Below are 16,291 nucleotides of genomic sequence, written 5' to 3'. Positions count from 1 at the left end.
TAATGCAATTTTTTGGACCTTGCTACCACAAGAAATGGATGATGCTTAGTAGGATTCTGAACAGAACTCTGACCTTTATATCAGTACGGATGGCATCTAAACTTTAATGAAGTGCTCAGGCATGAAAGTCCAGAAGTGTGTAATGCAGCCATGGCCCAAAGAGGGCTGGCAGATCAGTCTATCACAGCCAGCTCTCTGGTTGCTTCTCTTGGTGTCTGATGATTCAAGGCTGTGATGCTGGGCTGGGGGATGCATGGACAGCTAGGTTTAGTTCTGGATTTTCTCTGCATCTGTTTATTCTGGCTTGTTGTTTTTTAGGCTGACAGTCTGGGCCTGTTCTCCAAAGTGCTGTTATGCAGCAGCAGAAGGCAATAGCTCTTCTTAATGGGTTTCGTAACTAGTAGACTTTAAGTTGTACAATTGCAGTACGCTTACCCATCTTCCAAAGTCATTGACACCCCCTTGAAATATATTTATCAGATAAAATTGAGAAATCTAATGGATATGTTTGTGGCCTGCAAGACTGTAATTAATCACAGGGACACCATTTCTTAATGTAGATTATCTCCCACAGCTGGGAGATTGTGATAAACTAGAAAGACAGATCAATCTAGACTGGTTCCAAGGGAATGAAATGGCTTTATTAACCTTCATATTTGGAAACTGCAGGCATGAGTAATAATAATATCCTATTTTTTTTGGATGGGTTGGGAGGTAATCAAATGGGCATATTTTGTTGGCTCGGTTTAGAGATTAGTGTTCTGTTTTTTTCAAAGTTTAATGAGGCTGATAGTCATGTTTGTGATGTAAATACAAAGGAAGAGGGTGTGAGAACAAGATAGGGTTGACTTTATAGGAAAGAAAGCATGCCCAAGAAAGTCTGTTCAAGAAGTTTGTTTTATTGCTGTTTGCGACAGAACTGGTTTCTTGATTTATTTTTTTTTTTAGTTCTTCCCCTTTCCCCCAGCTCTCCTCTCTAAAAAGTCATCCTAATGTTGCTGTTATCCTGTCACCGCTAGGATAGTGAATCAAGTTACTCAGTGGTTCTTAAGAGCCTCTTGTAAGCCATGGCAGACCAGACTTTTCTGACCCTCGGTGAAGAAGCTTTTAGTGGAGTTGACTGGAGTTTTACATGAAGTGGGACAGTAAGTTTCAAGACTTAAGAATTAAATATGAGATTTACGGACAGTGTTGCATGCAACTTTTATAGAAGCATAAGCTTCTAGAGCATGCAAGAGTTGTTAGCTGTGTTTTAGCTGAATTGAATGAGGCTCAGTACTTAATTGTCAGATTTAGAAATGGCTAAAAATGATGTGTGCCTTTAGAGCTTTCCAAGAAGTTTCTCTAACTTTTCATGGGTGACAGATTTGTAGAGGAAAAAATCACTCTTATCTTCAGCAGCTCAGTCTCTGGGCTAGATTTTGACCTCTGCTATTCTGGCTCAGAATTCAGAGTGATCCTGCATCTTGAAACAAGCTTTAAGAAACATCATTTCCCTGTTCAGGGATGACTACCAGCACTGAAATCTGAATTTGTCCAAGGGATGCTTTTCCCTGTCCTCTTCCTGTGTTCAAATCTTTCTTTATGCCTTGACTGATGTGAAGAATTATAACTTGTAAACAATGTAAGATTTTCAGGCTTTCAGTTTCCATGTAGAACCTGGGAGCACCCAAAGATATAGGTAGGAAAAATAAAGGTTGCTTCTAACCGGGCAGTCTGTCTTTGACGTGCACTGTGATGCTGGCTTTCCCTGATAAGCATTTGTAAAGGGCTTTGAGTTCAGAGAGTAAAGAGCCTGATTTCTGTGCTGGTTGGTAGATCCCATACCCCTCACTGCTCTTTAGTTTGTTGTAAATTAGTCAATAGAATCACAAAATGGTTTGGGTTGGAGGGACCTTACAGACCATCCAATTCTAAGCCCCTGCCAAGGGCAGGGACAGCTCCCACTAGAGCAGGTTGCTCAAAGCCCCATCCAGCCTGGCCTTGAGCACTTGCAAGGATGGGGCACCCACAGCTTCTCTGGGCAACCTGTGCCAGTGCCTCACCACCCTCTGAGTAAAGAATTTCTTCCTAATAACTAATCTAACTCTACCCCCTTTTAGTTTAAAGGAATTAATCCTTGCCCTATCACTACACCCCATGACAGAGTCCCTCCTCAGCTTTCCTGCAGTTCCCCTTAGGCACTGTATGGCCAATGTGAGGATTCCCCAGAGCCTTCCCTTCTCTGGGTTGAAAAACCCCAGCTCTCTCAGCCTGTCCTCAAAGGAGAGGTGCTCCAGCCCTTTGATAATTGGATAGTAATGCAAAGCTGTTAAATATCAAATTTCAGAAGTGTTTTAAGTCCATCTGAGCATTAGATTTCATCTTTATTTGCAGCCTTTTCTTCTCCCCATCTGCTATTGGAGAAGATCAGGGTGTTTCCTGCAGCAGCCCAGCCCCTGTGCTTACCATTTCTTGCAGAAACTTTGTGCTGTGTTTCTTCAGGTGTTTTTTTCCTGTGGAGTTTTTAAGTTTCTTGCCAGGCAAATAACACAACTGAACAGAAGTCCACAAATCAATGCATGGAACAATTATCTGCTGATGGTAATTACTGGGAGGAGTGTGGAGGAAGTGGCCTGTTGCTGCTGTATCCAAGGAGTGACTAGCATAAGGATGGCAGCAGATGCTGTGCTTCAAGCCGAATAAATGTGTTTGGATAAGGTGTTAAGAGGTACTGTAAATGCATCCGTGTTCTGCTAGATGAACCCCGCAGATCGGTTGTTCAGCAGTGCAGCTGCCAGTAAGCCTGTCCACATGTAGTCTCCAATCAAACCTTATTTATTGCAACTTCCCAGGGGTTGGAATAGATTGTAAGTGGCTCTTGACTGCAGTGAGTATACAGCCTCCAGCTTGTTCAGTGCCCTGTTCCTCTGCATGGAGGACAGCACCCATTACAGACAGTGGGAGCTGTTTTGTCTTTCCTGTTGCAAGGTGAGCCCTGATTTTGTTTTCTTTGATATTTGAGCTGACAAAGCAGGCAAAGTTTGAGGGATGCTCTACAGGGCTCTTCGATGCCCGTTTTCCCAATTGCTAATTGTCTAGTTTATATTCTCTTACAGTCAATGAAAACTTACTATGGTAGAAACCAGGTAATTTCCTTTTGGGTTTACATGTATGGTTATTACAAGAATATTATATGAGTTAAAAATACATTATTAATCTTGTGTCTTTTATCTAATAATTCTGAGAAGGTGACTAGTGCAAATCATTGAACAGGCTACAGGACAGACCTGTTAATTTGGATGCTTGGAAGATTTGGATATTCTTGGGGAAGTGGGAGGAAGAGCAAATAGGGACTTGTTTGCTGCTCTCCGGTTAGCCCTGGGTCCTTATGATCACGAGCTTGAATGTGGTCTTTGGCTGAATGGTCTTCCTGAGAAATCCAACCCAAGGGGGGAGTCATGCTTGGGACTCTCATTTCCCTAGGCAAAGTGTCAAAAGCGCTTTTGCCTTTTAGCACTGTTTCATAACCTGAATTATCATTTTATGGTTAAATGCTTTCCTGCTTGACAGGAACTGTGAAGACAAAATGCAAGCTGCATCTCTAAGGTAGTTATGGGAGCTGGCAACTTCTCTTGCTCACACCTGACCCGTGTCAGTGCACTAGTCTGCCTTCCCTTCTCTGGAAGACACTCAGTGTTTCTAATACAGAAGAGCAGTATGGAGTCCAGCCAACTTCACTGCTTACAAAGGTTGTCTTTTTCCAGACCAGGTATTGATAGTAGGAAACATACGTCTAGCTGATATTAGCTCAGATTGCTGACTGGAGGCTGCTTCAAACGTAGCCAATGATCACAGAATAGAAATTCATAACTCTTTTTGAATGTGTGCATGATGTTTTAGCTGCTTGGAAGATTGATGTTGAAGTAAAATGTCCTTTTGTCCCGTGTCCCACCCCCCCCCCCCCCCAAACTGTATGGAAAAAGAAATGGAATGGAGAAGTCTTTTACAGAGCCATTTAAAAAAAAGTGTGCAAAATAGGGCAAGACCCTCAAAAAAAAAAGTGTGCTTACATGTTCTGTGTGTGAAAAAGCAAAATGGACTATAGCAGAAAGTCTTGCTGGCTTTAGGCTGAGCTGAGCACTTCAGGACACTTATTAAATCTTGTTTCCTAGGTTTTAGTTTTGATTATAGTAGCACAGAAGAAAGGAATAATGTGAATATATGTCCCAGTTCTCAAATATAAGCTAGTTACTTTTGGGTGGAGACAGGCAGACTTTTTTAGTTTTTGATTCTTCTGTTTCCTTTGAAAAATCAGTCTTTATGGTGTGTCCAAGGAAGCTTCCCAAATCAAACAAATGTCGACAGAGTCATGAAGTAGCACATGAAATGCAGACAAGGTTTAACTGCACCTTGTAAAAACCTTCCTTACAGCAAAGCAGTGATATTATAGCTCAGTGAAGCAATCTCAAAAATCCTTTTGTAGCCCTGCATATATACTTTAGAGTTATGGTCTGGGAATTTTTGTCCTTGATGATTCTCTCTGATGCTGTACTACAAGAAAATGGACATTGGTGGGATTGCTCATGTTTCTGTGCTTCACGGAGGGTGTGCTGTGCCCCTTACAAGCTGATTCAGTTAGGTAGCAGCATAAGCCTTCTGTCATCACTTGTCTGCATGAGTTTGGATTTTAAAATGAATCCTCACTGCTTTTGTGTGTGTCCAAAAATCTCAGCATTGACTCTTCAAACAAAGAAAATGCAGGATTCCCTCAACAGGGTCTGAGCTGCAGTTGTGTTTGGATGGCATCCTTTCTTTGGATGGCACCTAGTACCTGCTGCCGGAGAAAGATGCAAGGGGCCTTGGGTTATTGTTTAGCATAGCAGTTTAGGTGTGGATGGAAACTTCTTTCCAGAGCTTTACTGAAAAGTCATGAAGGTATCTATCACAGGAGAAAATATCTCCTCAGTTTTTGTTTTTATCTATCAGAACTTCTCAGGGGCTTTTTCCACTTCAGGGACAGATCTTGAAAATACATATCATGGCTCTTGCTTTTGATCAAGCCGCCTCCTGTTTCAGTCCATGGCAAAGGAATGGATTGCCAAGTTCTCCATTTCTTAGCTGTCAGGCTTTTCTCTCTCGTCTGCTTTTTGCTTCGGTTCAGGCTCTTTGCTTAACTGGGCAGTGATGTATGGAGTGGGTATGTAACTTGTGATTATGTAGACACCAGTAGCTATTTTTAATAAGATTTTCATGCTGTTAGGGTGTTTGCTGGTTCAGTGATTACTCAATCCAAGTTTCTAATACTCATTTTTGTGCTCACTTGCAAATGCTCAGGGCCATTTTTAGTGATGACTGACAGCAGTTAGAGTATCCCACATTGATGTAAGAGTGACAGGGCATTTAGTCCATGGACTGAGCAGTTCCATTTCTGTTTGCAACCACTGGGCTGTGTGACAGCCAGCTCTCTGTACCTGGAGCAGCAGGCTAGCAGTCTTCTTGTGTGAGCTTATGTTCTGTCCTGCTCTTGTGGGAAGGTTGGTCCCTCAGGAAACCACTGCCTATAGTGCCAGAGATTGCTGGGCCTGAACCAGGGGAAGCTTGTCAGCTTTAACTGTCCTATTGTCACTGGGGTATTGCTTCCAGAGCACTGCTTGGTGGAGGTTTCAACTCTTCATTCATGTAATTCATGAACTTCAATACCTCATTTAACCACTCCCCTGGGAAAGTTTTACTAATGCTTCTTGCTGCCAGGCAGTCTTTTCCTGACAACCTTGCCAACATTTTTCCCTTAGCTCCAGTTCTGTTTCTCATGTCTCCAGCCGCTGATGTATTACTGTTTTCTTAGCGTTTGTGCCTTTCATTTGTTAGAAGATCCTAGAGTCTTTTGATGGATGAGGCTGTAAATTATGACAAGACCAGGGTTCCCTCTCGTTTGCCCAGTGGGAGGCTAAGTAGGAAATAAGTTCAGTCAGAGTTGGGATATATTTTGGGTGTTTTCCTTCCAGGGGCAAAAACTTCTCAACTTCTCAGGGAACATATTTTTTTCAGCTCTGGGACATAAATAGAGCCATGAGGCTAAAAATGCTAAGTTAAGTTAGTTTAAGGGCATACTTCTGTATGGAGTTTACACTGAACTTCCCTTTTTTTTTTTTTTTTTCCTCCTCCCCTGCCCACAATAGTAGTCTGGAAAGCATTTGATGTTTTAAAACGGAAAACACAGACACCAAGCACCTTGATGTCCTGGAGAGAGCAGCTCAAAGAGAAGTGGCAGTAGCATGTGCTGTTGGTCACGCTGACCAGATTTGAAAGTGGCTGTGGGTGAGTTTCCTAGGGAGATTTGTAGGAAATCCTTTGAAGCACTTGAACTGTGGCCTGTGAGAGGGGCAGCAGCACCTCTGCCTTGGCAGGGAATGTCTCTGCCAGATTTTCGCTGCCTGTACACAAAGTACGTGCTGCTCGTGTCTGTGCTGCCTGTATGGCAAGAAACGGAAGGACTTTCGCCTTCACTTGCAGAGGAGTAGATCATTAGTCCCTACATGTGGGTCTTGATGCTCTTACTCAGACCTGCTTGCATGACAGCAGGCTGAAGCTCCTGCAGGCTGCAGCAAGAGCTGTGCTGAACCCTGAGTTATCAAGGAACTGGGAGGAACTCACGGGGCTTTCTGTCTGTGGGCTCTCATCGGTGAATACAGACCAGGGGATTACTTCAGTTTTCTGGCAGGGAAGTATTTCAAGGGCACAAAAAGCTGGCTCTTGTCAGTGCTCGCTTGATTTGTTACGGAAAGACAGTAACTTGCTTTAGATTTACTATGGGACTTCCTGCTAAATTGCTAGAACTCAAGAAGTTTGCTCTGTGCAAAGTTAACTTTGTTGTCTGCACTCAAATCCTAAAAATAGATATGAAAGGTTTATTAAGCAAATCAGTGAAACTCATGGGGGTGTGAATTCAGTTTCCCCTAAGAAATATTTGAAGCCAATCACTTGCCAAACAGAACAACTCAGGTATTGCAGTTCAGAGGAAAAAAAAACAATTATTTTGTTTACAGGCTTTCACATCAAGATGAAAGAGGAAAAAATATTAACATCCTCTCCAAGGGGGAAATGATCATTGAAATAAACACGTTTCTGCCTTGCCAGTAAAGCAATTTTATATATTTGTTCTTATGTTTAGGTACTTTTCTCAGCTATGGCAGTGATAGGCACAACAGGCAGGTAGGAATGCAAACTCTTGAATTCAGAAGGACTGTCCCTGTATCTGAAGGCTGGCTTGGATAGGATGTCGTCTTTGTAGTTAAGTTAGAAGTCCTGGCCCAGTCCCGCAACTACGACATCATCGGCATAAGCGAAACCTGGTGGGATGAGTCCTGTGACTGGGGTGTTGCGATAGACGGTTACAGGCTCTTCAGGAGGGACAGGCAGGGTAGGCGAGGTGGTGGGGTGGCGATGTATGTGAAGCAGGGGCTGGACTGTGTGGAACTTCAGGTCGGCGATGGCAAAGTTGAGAGCCTCTGGGTAAGGATCAAGGGACGAACGAATAAAGGGGATGTCGTTGTGGGAGTCTATTACAGACCGCCTGGCCAGGACGATAGCGCCGATAACTTATTCTTTACAGAACTAAGAGAGGCCTCGAGATTAACTCCCCTTGTCCTTATGGGGGACTTCAACTTGCCAGACGTTAACTGGGAGTGCCACACGGCTGACACGAGCAAGTCCAGGAGGTTCATGAAGCACCTAGATGATAACTTTTTGGTGCAGGTGCTAACGGAGCCAACTAGGAAAGGTGCCCTCCTAGACCTGTTGCTAGAAAACAGAGAGGGTCTGGTGGGAGATGTGGTGATTGGTGGCCGCCTCGGTCATAGCGACCATGAAGTGGTTGAGTTCAAAATTTACGGTGACAGAAGGAAAAGTGCCACCAAAACCTCATCCCTAGATATGGGGAAGGCGGACTTCAGGCTGCTCGGGGAACTAGTCAGCAAGGTCCCCTGGGAAGCTGCTCTTGAAGGCCTTGATGTCCACCAGTGCTGGTCACTCTTTAAGCGATGCCTCCTAGAAGCACAAGATCAGGCGATTCCTAAATATCGCAAGTCAGGCAGGCGGGGCAGGAGGCCGGCGTGGCTGACCAGGAACATTCTAATGGAGATTAGGCGGAAACAGAGAGTGTTTCGCTACTGGAAGGAGGGCCGGGTGACATGGAAAGAATACAGGGATGCTGCTCGTGTCTGTAGGAAGAAAATTCGTGTGGCTAAAGCACACCTAGAGTTGAAGCTGGCTGTGTCTGTGAGAGAAAATAAAAAGGGTTTTTTTAGATATGTGAATGGAAAAAGGAGAACTAAAGAATACATAGGGCCGCTCCTTGACAGGGAAGGTCTTCTCACAGACGATGACATAGGCAAAGCAGAGACGCTTAACGCCTTCTTTGCCTCTGTCTTCAATGCCGATGATGGGCTTCGGGACCCAGGGTGCCCCGAGCTGGAGGACCGGGACGGTGGGGATGACAAACTCCCGACCGACCCTGAACGTGTGCGGGATCTGCTACTCCACCTGGATCCCTACAAGTCCATGGGTCCGGATGGGATTCATCCCCGGGTGCTGAAGGAGCTGGCGGACGTCATCGCGGAACCTCTCTCAATTATTTTTCAACGATCCTGGGAGTCTGGAGAGGTCCCGGTAGACTGGAAGCTGGCAAATGTTGTGCCGATTTTCAAGAAGGGTCAGAAAGAAGACCCTAGCAATTACAGGCCTGTCAGTCTCACGTCAGTGCCTGGTAAAATCATGGAGAAGATGGTTCTCGAACGTATTGAGGCGCACCTGGGGGACAAAGCAGTCATTGGTCCCAGCCAGCATGGGTTTGTGAAGGGTAGGTCCTGCCTAACTAACCTGATTTCCTTTTATGATAAGATCACCCGTATGGTGGACCAAGGGAAACCAGCTGATGTGATTTTTTTGGACTTCAGCAAGGCTTTTGACACGGTTTCCCATAGGATCCTACTGGACAAAATGTCCAGCATACAGCTAAATAAAAACATCATACGATGGGTGAGCAATTGGCTAACGGGCAGGGCCCAAAGGGTTATGGTGAATGGGGCTGCGTCAGGCTGGCGGGCGGTCACCAGTGGGGTCCCTCAAGGCTCCATTTTAGGGCCGGTACTTTTCAATATTTTTATAAACGATCTGGATGTAGGAATAGAAGGCATTTTGAGCAAGTTTGCTGATGACACCAAACTTGGAGGAGTTGTGGACTCGAATGAGGGTGGAAAGGCCTTGCAGAGGGATCTGGATAGGTTGGAGAGCTGGGCGATCGCCAACTGCATGAAGTTCAATAAGAGCAAGTGCCGGGTCCTGCACCTGGGACGGGGAAACCCTGGCTGCACGTACAGACTGGGCGATGAGACGCTGGAGAGCAGCCTAGAAGAGAGGGATCTGGGGGTCGTGGTAGACAGCAAGTTGAATATGAGCCAGCAGTGTGCCCTGGCAGCCAGGAGGGCCAACCGTGTCCTGGGGTGCATCAAGCACGGCATCGCTAGTAGGTCGAGGGAGGTGATTGTCCCGCTCTACTCTGCGCTGGTGCGGCCTCACCTCGAGTACTGTGTGCAGTTCTGGGCACCACAGTATAAAAAGGACATGAAACTGTTGGAGAGTGTCCAGAGGAGGGCTACGAAGATGGTGAAAGGCCTGGAGGGGAAGACGTACGAGGAACGGCTGAGGGCACTGGGCCTGTTCAGCCTGGAGAAGAGGAGGCTGAGGGGAGACCTCATCGCAGTCTACAACTTCCTCGTAAGGGGGTGTCGAGAGGCAGGAGACCTTTTCTCCATTAACACCAGCGACAGGACCCGCGGGAATGGAGTTAAGCTGAGGCAGGGGAAGTTTAGGCTGGACATCAGGAAGGGGTTCTTCACAGAGAGAGTGGTTGCACACTGGAACAGGCTCCCCAGGGAAGTGGTCACTGCACCGAGCCTGACTGAATTTAAGAAGAGATTGGACTGTGCACTTAGTCACATGGTCTGAACTTGGGTAGACCTGTGCGGTGTCAAGAGTTGGACTTGATGATCCTTAAGGGTCCCTTCCAACTCAGGATATTCTATGATTCTATGATTCTATGATTAAGTGAATCACTGCATTTTTTAATGTTATGATGTGCTACATAATGCACATTGAGTTCCGGGGGGGGTTTAACCTGGCATGAGATAGCAGAGTGGATGTGCCAGCATGTGTCTACTCACAAATCCTTCATGGTGTCTTGCTTTGGCAAGCTAATGAGTCTGTGCTGAGATAGTGCCTTTCATTTTTAAGTGGATGGTCGTGCCTAGTTGTTGGTTAAATGATGTGGGAGAAGCCCTTAGTTTAAGAATTAATAGTTAAAAGATGAGGATTTTTATCTCCTCCCTTCTTTATGCATGAGGCTTTTTCAGTAATATTAATATTTTATTTCTGAACAGCCTTGATGCTAAATGATGCCAGACTTAGTGCTGGGCTCTAAGCGCGTGGCTCACAACAGCCCCATGAGGTGATACAGGCCTGGGGAAGAATGGCTGGAAAGCTGCCTGGTGGAAAAGGACCTTGGGGTACTGCTCGAGAGCTGGCTGAACACAAGCCAGCCGTGTGGCCAAGAGGGCCAACAGCAGAAACAGCGTGGCCAGCAGGACTAGTAGGGAAGAGGTCTTCATGATCAAAATCCACCAAGGGGATTGTCCCCTGTACGCAGCACTGGTGGGGCTGCATCTTGAATATGGTGTTCAGTGTGGTGCCCTGCACTTGCCCTGCAAGAAGGATATTGAATTGCTCGAGCATGTGCAGAGAAGAACAACAAAGCTGGGTGAAGGGACTGGAAAACAAGATGTATGAGGGGCGACTGAGGGAACTGGTGTCATTGAGTCTGGAGAAGAGGCTGCAGGGAGACCTCGTTACTCCCTGTAGCTGCCTGAAAGGAGGCTGCAGCAAGGAGGGTATTGCTCGCTTTTCTCAGGTGACAATTAATGCGATGCAAGGCAATGGCTTCAAATTGTACCAGGGGAGGTCTAGATTGGATATCAGGAAGACCTTTGTCATGGCAAAGGTGGTTAAACATTGTGGAACAGGCTGCTCAGCTGGAGGAGTCCCCATCCCTGTAGGTATTTAAGAGATGCGTGAAAGTGGCCCTAAGGGACATGGTTTAATGGTGGTACATGGTAGGTCAGGTTGATGGTTGGATTTTGTGTTCTTGAAGGTCTTTCTTTCTCCAACCCAGGTGACTCTGCAGTTCCCTGACGATTAAGTTGATGGATGGATGTGAGCTTACAAACTCAACAGCATGTATGTACTTCATAGAGCCAACCTTTCAGGGGAGTTTGTAATGTGTTATAGAAACTAATGCAATCTTCCTATTTAAAAGACAAAAGTAACCTACTGCTTTTCAGCAAACTGAGTGAAGGAAAGTGAAAGATGGAAGCTGCTTTCTCCTTCAGTATGGCCCAAGTTATGTTACTGGTCGCTAGAAAACACCTTCCTGCACAGCCTCACTGAAACTGTAGACAAAGCTTTTCTTCTCAAGTATTATGAAATTTCCTTTGTTCTGGAACCCCTGAGAATTTTTTTTTTTTTTTTTTTTTTGCTTCTGGATTACCTGTAATTGCTTTCTGAAGTTTTGCTCAGGTACACAAGATATGTATGTTCAGGGACGGCTGGGTTACTTTGTGAAGAACACAGTTTGGCAAGCCAAGCGCACTGGTTTCATTAGCGATGTGAACAGTTGGTGGGTAAACTTGGAAGCATTTGCATGAACTTCTTGATGTCTTTGGCGCAAAAGACACTTGGATGTGAAATAGCCTGTTTTGTAGAAACAGAATGTCCTCTGTTGGTTTTTGTTTGTTGTTTATCCGTAACTTCTCTAATATTTCAAAAAGCCATAAAGGACTGACAGATTATAAGTTGCATGAAATATCAAAGTAATTATTTACACTTTCATGCTTCTTTGTGCAGACATAAAGTAATAAATACCCATAAAGTCTCAGAAGTGACACTTATACAGCAGGGGATTCACAGTTTTTTACGTGCTGGGATTTGTTTGTTTCTCTTCTTTTAACTTTATGCTAATACATGATATTCTTGTATTTGTTTTTAAGTAAACTCTATGAGCTTAAGCATGTTTATAAAGCAGCATCTGTTGAAAGCCAAACTTGTGGGATGCAGCAGCTTCTGTCTGGAGTTGGAGGAAAATAGCCTTTTCTTGATCACTGAATTTTGGTGGTGCTCTTGGCTGTCCTTTTAGGTGACTCGTGGAGAGCATCTTCTAGTCTAAACTCTTCGGCTGTCCAAATCACTGCAGTGACGTGGCTTTCTTCCACTGTCTGTCCCAAATAACTGAGACAATAGCTGCTTTGTCACTCCAGGCAGCTGCATTTCCAAACAGGATGGTTTGTTCCTTTGGGTCTGCATGCTGTGGAGAGGTGAGGTTACTTTGCAATCACAAAACCCGTGGGTTTAAAGCCTGGAGTCCCTCCTGCTTCCAGATGAGATTCAAGCACCTGGTTTCTTAAAGTGTCCTAGGAAATTTTCTTGCTCCGTTAGAACAAATGTAGAGTGTCACGTATGGATCTTTTTCTCTTATTTTAATTCACCGTCCTAAATTACTCAAAGGTCAGTGACAGATGGGAAGAGGGATCAAATGCAGGATTACATGAATGCAGAACTCATGTGTGGGCACTTGTGTAGGTTTTAAGTCTAGCAGGTCTGTCAGGACTCGTTGAACTGTGCCACAGTGCTTAAAACATGATGTTTCAATCTAAGTGGTTGTAATTCACTGTCTTTAAACAGAGAGAACGTGAGCTTGAGGAAGGACATGTTGGAACGAGCTTGTCTGGAGAGACCGCCGGGAGGAAGGAGGCAGGTGAAAAGAGAGAGATGATAACTGCAGCTCTGAGAGACGCGCTCACAAAGCAAGGTGAGGTTCTGTCAGCCTGGGCAGTAGTCCTGGCTTAGTGGTGGGCTGTTAACAGAGCCAGTGAAAGCCTGTTTTCTCTCAAAGATGCTGCTCTGGACTGTGAGTCCTGGTAGGCTTCTGGTAAGCTCTAACCAGAGGCAAGAGAAATTAGGATAGGGCTGTCTGTATCTGTGTTCCACGGGGGAAGAATCTAAAGCTGTGTAATGCATCTCAGCATGATGCACAGTAAAGTACAGAGAGGGTAGCAGAGTTCTCAGGGTGTAACTTCTGCTAAGTCAGTTTGAGATAGAAGATAGGAGCGTGAGGCACATAGGACTAAGTATAGGCTTCTGTAAGAATATTTAAAGATCAGATTTGTTTCTGTCTTGCACTTTAGTTCCGTGCTTTTATTTCAGTTTCAAATGCCTCTGCTTTTTTGGCACTAAAACTTCATTTCCGATAAGGAAAGTCTTTCAAATGTCATCTGCTAGATGACTAGGTTAGTAGTTCTCCTATGAGTTGTAATGAACAGTGTTAATGAGCTAATAGAGGACAAGTCTTTTAAAACAGAGGGCAAGCATGAGAGGAGCCAAGCCAACAGCCCTGCAGTTCAAAACCCTCAGCTGTGAGTGGTAAAGCCCGGAGAAGGGAGATGTGAGCTGCCCTGTGCTGCTCTGTCACTGTGGTTAGAGACTAAAGGGAGCCTGTGTGATTTTTTTCAGGATGAGTGTACTCAGTTCTCTTGCCTGCTGAATCAATAGCCTTTCTCCTGATGTGTCGGAGAAGGTTCTTTGGTCACTGTAGTGGAGACACATTGCTGCAGAGCTGGGCTCTGAAGTTCTGACCACATTCTGTGTCAGTCCAGCAGCCATGGGATCACAACACGTTTGCTCCACAGGATCTCAGATATTCTTCAGCCTGAGTTTTTGTAGATGGCTGGTGTTGTGTTCTGCCTGTCATGTCTGACTCGTTTGGTTGTTTTTCTTTAACCTTAGTGCAGTTGTAAAACAGCTGTTCTTTCATTCAGCCTGCAGATTTAAAGAATCCAGCAAAAGCTTCTTTAAAATGACACTTAGCATGAAGTAGCAGTGATTGTGCTTCATCCTCATGTCCACAGTGGCATTGCTGCTGGTTGGAGCCAGCGGAGGGCTGTAGGAGGCTGGTTCAATGCTTCTCAGCTTTGGTTCTGAAGGTTGTGATATGGTGGCAGTTGCAGAGCAGTTTGAGGAGTCTTACAGGCTTTTATTTGTACTTGTTTTGTTACTACTGTATGTGATCAGAAAGGCTAATCACTCTGCCCACACGGGTGTTGTGAGGATGGGTGAATTTGGCTGGCAGGGCTGGGGAGTGGTCTGCTGGAGACTTCTGGACTTCTTCTCACCTCCCTGCTTCTAGAGCTGGCCTGCAGGGAGCTGAGTGCGTGCTCTGCTATGAGTCCCCTATTTTGAAAGGGTTGGGGCCACTGCTTCCATGGGGTGCCCCAGGCATCTCAGCTCCTGCATGAGGCAGCAGGAGCCCTAGAAGGGATGTAGAAGTGGCCTGCGGTACTAACTTCTGGGGTCTGGGTGCATGGTTTTCAGCAACTGCCCTGCTTGGATGCTCTTCTTGGGGTGCAGTGCTCTGCCTTGGCTCTTCGTTAGGCCAGGGTGGTCACAGGGGTTGTCGTGGGAGCGCTTCATGCCCCGGCTCGCTATGACCCATTCGTTACTGGTTCCATTTTGGGGGATGAATGAAACGGTGGGGTATTAGTGCTGTATAAAAGTGGTAGTTTGAAAAATAATGCTGGAGGGAGGGTCACATTGCTGATGGATTTTTTTCTTTTTTTTGATGCAAAGGCCCAAATAACTGGGTTTTCCTTGTGGTGTTCCAGAGACAGGAATTCATTATTCAGATACTTTCTATTTTGAAAATATTTCTCTGTTCCTTTTGCATTCAGGGTAGTGCCAACAGTGGATCATCTGGTTGGGGGGTCTCCTCACCTAAATCTGAAGTTTGAAAGGCTTAAAACTATTGTGCATGTAATTTCAGTTACGACTGCCTCTTGCTGATGCAACCCTCCCCTTCTTTCCTCTGCCTCTCACATAATTCTTTAGTGGATGCTTTTGGAAGAAAAATCTACCTTTCTCTTCTTGTGCTGTAGCTCTTTTCTGCAAATAATATGCCAGGACAAGCTTATGTGGCTATACAAATAAAGCAATTCGCTCCTTCCCTCAGCACCATCCCCCCAAAAAAATAACAGTGCAGTGTTGTCAGAAGATCATCTAATTTGGCGACAACTGTTTGCTTTGGATATGGGTTCAGTGTCTCTTCAAGATTCTCCCTAAGGGCATAATTAGCCCAAGAGAAGGAAAAAACAGTAGTAGTGATTCAGAAGAAAGCTGTTCTTTTGAACTGTAGTTGCATAACAGAAATAACAGAAGTTTGCCTTTGAACAGCATCTCTTCAGACTACTGTAACACTTGGTCTTATTTTTTAATCACCTTCAGACAAATTTAGCTCCTTCCTGTGCGTAAACTGCATATTGCTTAATAGTTTTATTTTAGCACTGGCAGTGAATTTCAGCTAAATATAATCTAAAATATTGAATTGTGTAGGTGTAAGCCCTTGTAGTTGTCTGGTTGCAAATACCTTTATAAAAGGTTCTCTGAAATAGCTGTTTCTTTGAAAGTCGTAGCTGGTCTTGTGCTGTGAGCAAACACTGATTCCCTTCCCATCGGTGTTCAGTCTTGCATAAAATACACATACAGCATGAACTACTTAGTACTTCCAAGTAACAAATATAGCTGGAGAGAGAGAGGGCTGACAGTATGTTAATGCTTTAGTTGCTTCATCTGTTTAGGTCGATGTCATGAAATTAACTGAAAATAGAAGCAAACTTTTCATGTGGATGTTTCCTGTGGTGATGAGTAGGCACAGCCCAACTTACTTTCTCATTTGCTTTCTATAGTTTCTTGTAGAGTCTTGAAACAATCCTGGCTGGGGCTGAAAGTTGAATTTTTTTTTTTTTTTTAATCTGCTCATACTCTGTTTCCAACATGTTCTTTGCTTTGTCCTCTTCAACTGTATGTACTGCTGAACACGACTGTTTCTTGTAACTGTGCAGTAGGTAATAACACAACAGGAATGTATTAGTGTTACCCAAAGACAGACCCCATGGACATCTATTAAATTATTCTGTTGCTGCTTTGCTATTGCGAGTACAGTTTTGCTGCAGCCCAGTTGGATTATCCTGTTTCTACTGGTTAAATGTGCATAAAATTTAGCACCAGTGTGTCCATAATCTGTATTTCACTTGTATTGAAAGGCAAGTACTTATTCAGAGATGGCTGCTATCTGAAATAGTATGGGCTACTTCACTAACTTCTTTCTTTCATGCTCTGGCTTCCTGCTCGATGTAAAGATATGCTTTGATCT

General features: G+C 44.7%; 1 protein-coding gene across 5 annotated transcripts in view; it reads left to right on the top strand.

The window, feature by feature from the left end:
- TYW1B (tRNA-yW synthesizing protein 1 homolog B) overlaps positions 1-16,291 on the top strand; it is a 109,135-nt gene that overhangs the window by 10,996 nt on the left and 81,848 nt on the right. For 3 of the 5 annotated variants that reach the window (XM_072026179.1, XM_027445999.3, XM_072026181.1), the window contains one exon: positions 12,772-12,898. The exons of 1 other annotated variant lie outside the window; for it this stretch is intronic. In XM_072026179.1, the coding sequence (XP_071882280.1) occupies positions 12,772-12,898 (127 nt within the window). Of the gene's footprint in view, positions 1-11,206; positions 11,272-12,771; positions 12,899-16,291 lie in introns of all 5 variants that reach the window. One more of the 5 variants, XM_072026180.1, reaches the window with a different exon arrangement.

The sequence above is a fragment of the Anas platyrhynchos genome, chromosome 20 (genome assembly GCF_047663525.1).
Source record: "Anas platyrhynchos isolate ZD024472 breed Pekin duck chromosome 20, IASCAAS_PekinDuck_T2T, whole genome shotgun sequence".
NCBI classification, from domain to species: Eukaryota; Metazoa; Chordata; class Aves; order Anseriformes; family Anatidae; genus Anas; species Anas platyrhynchos.
This window is presented reverse-complemented; position numbering and strand designations above follow the sequence as displayed.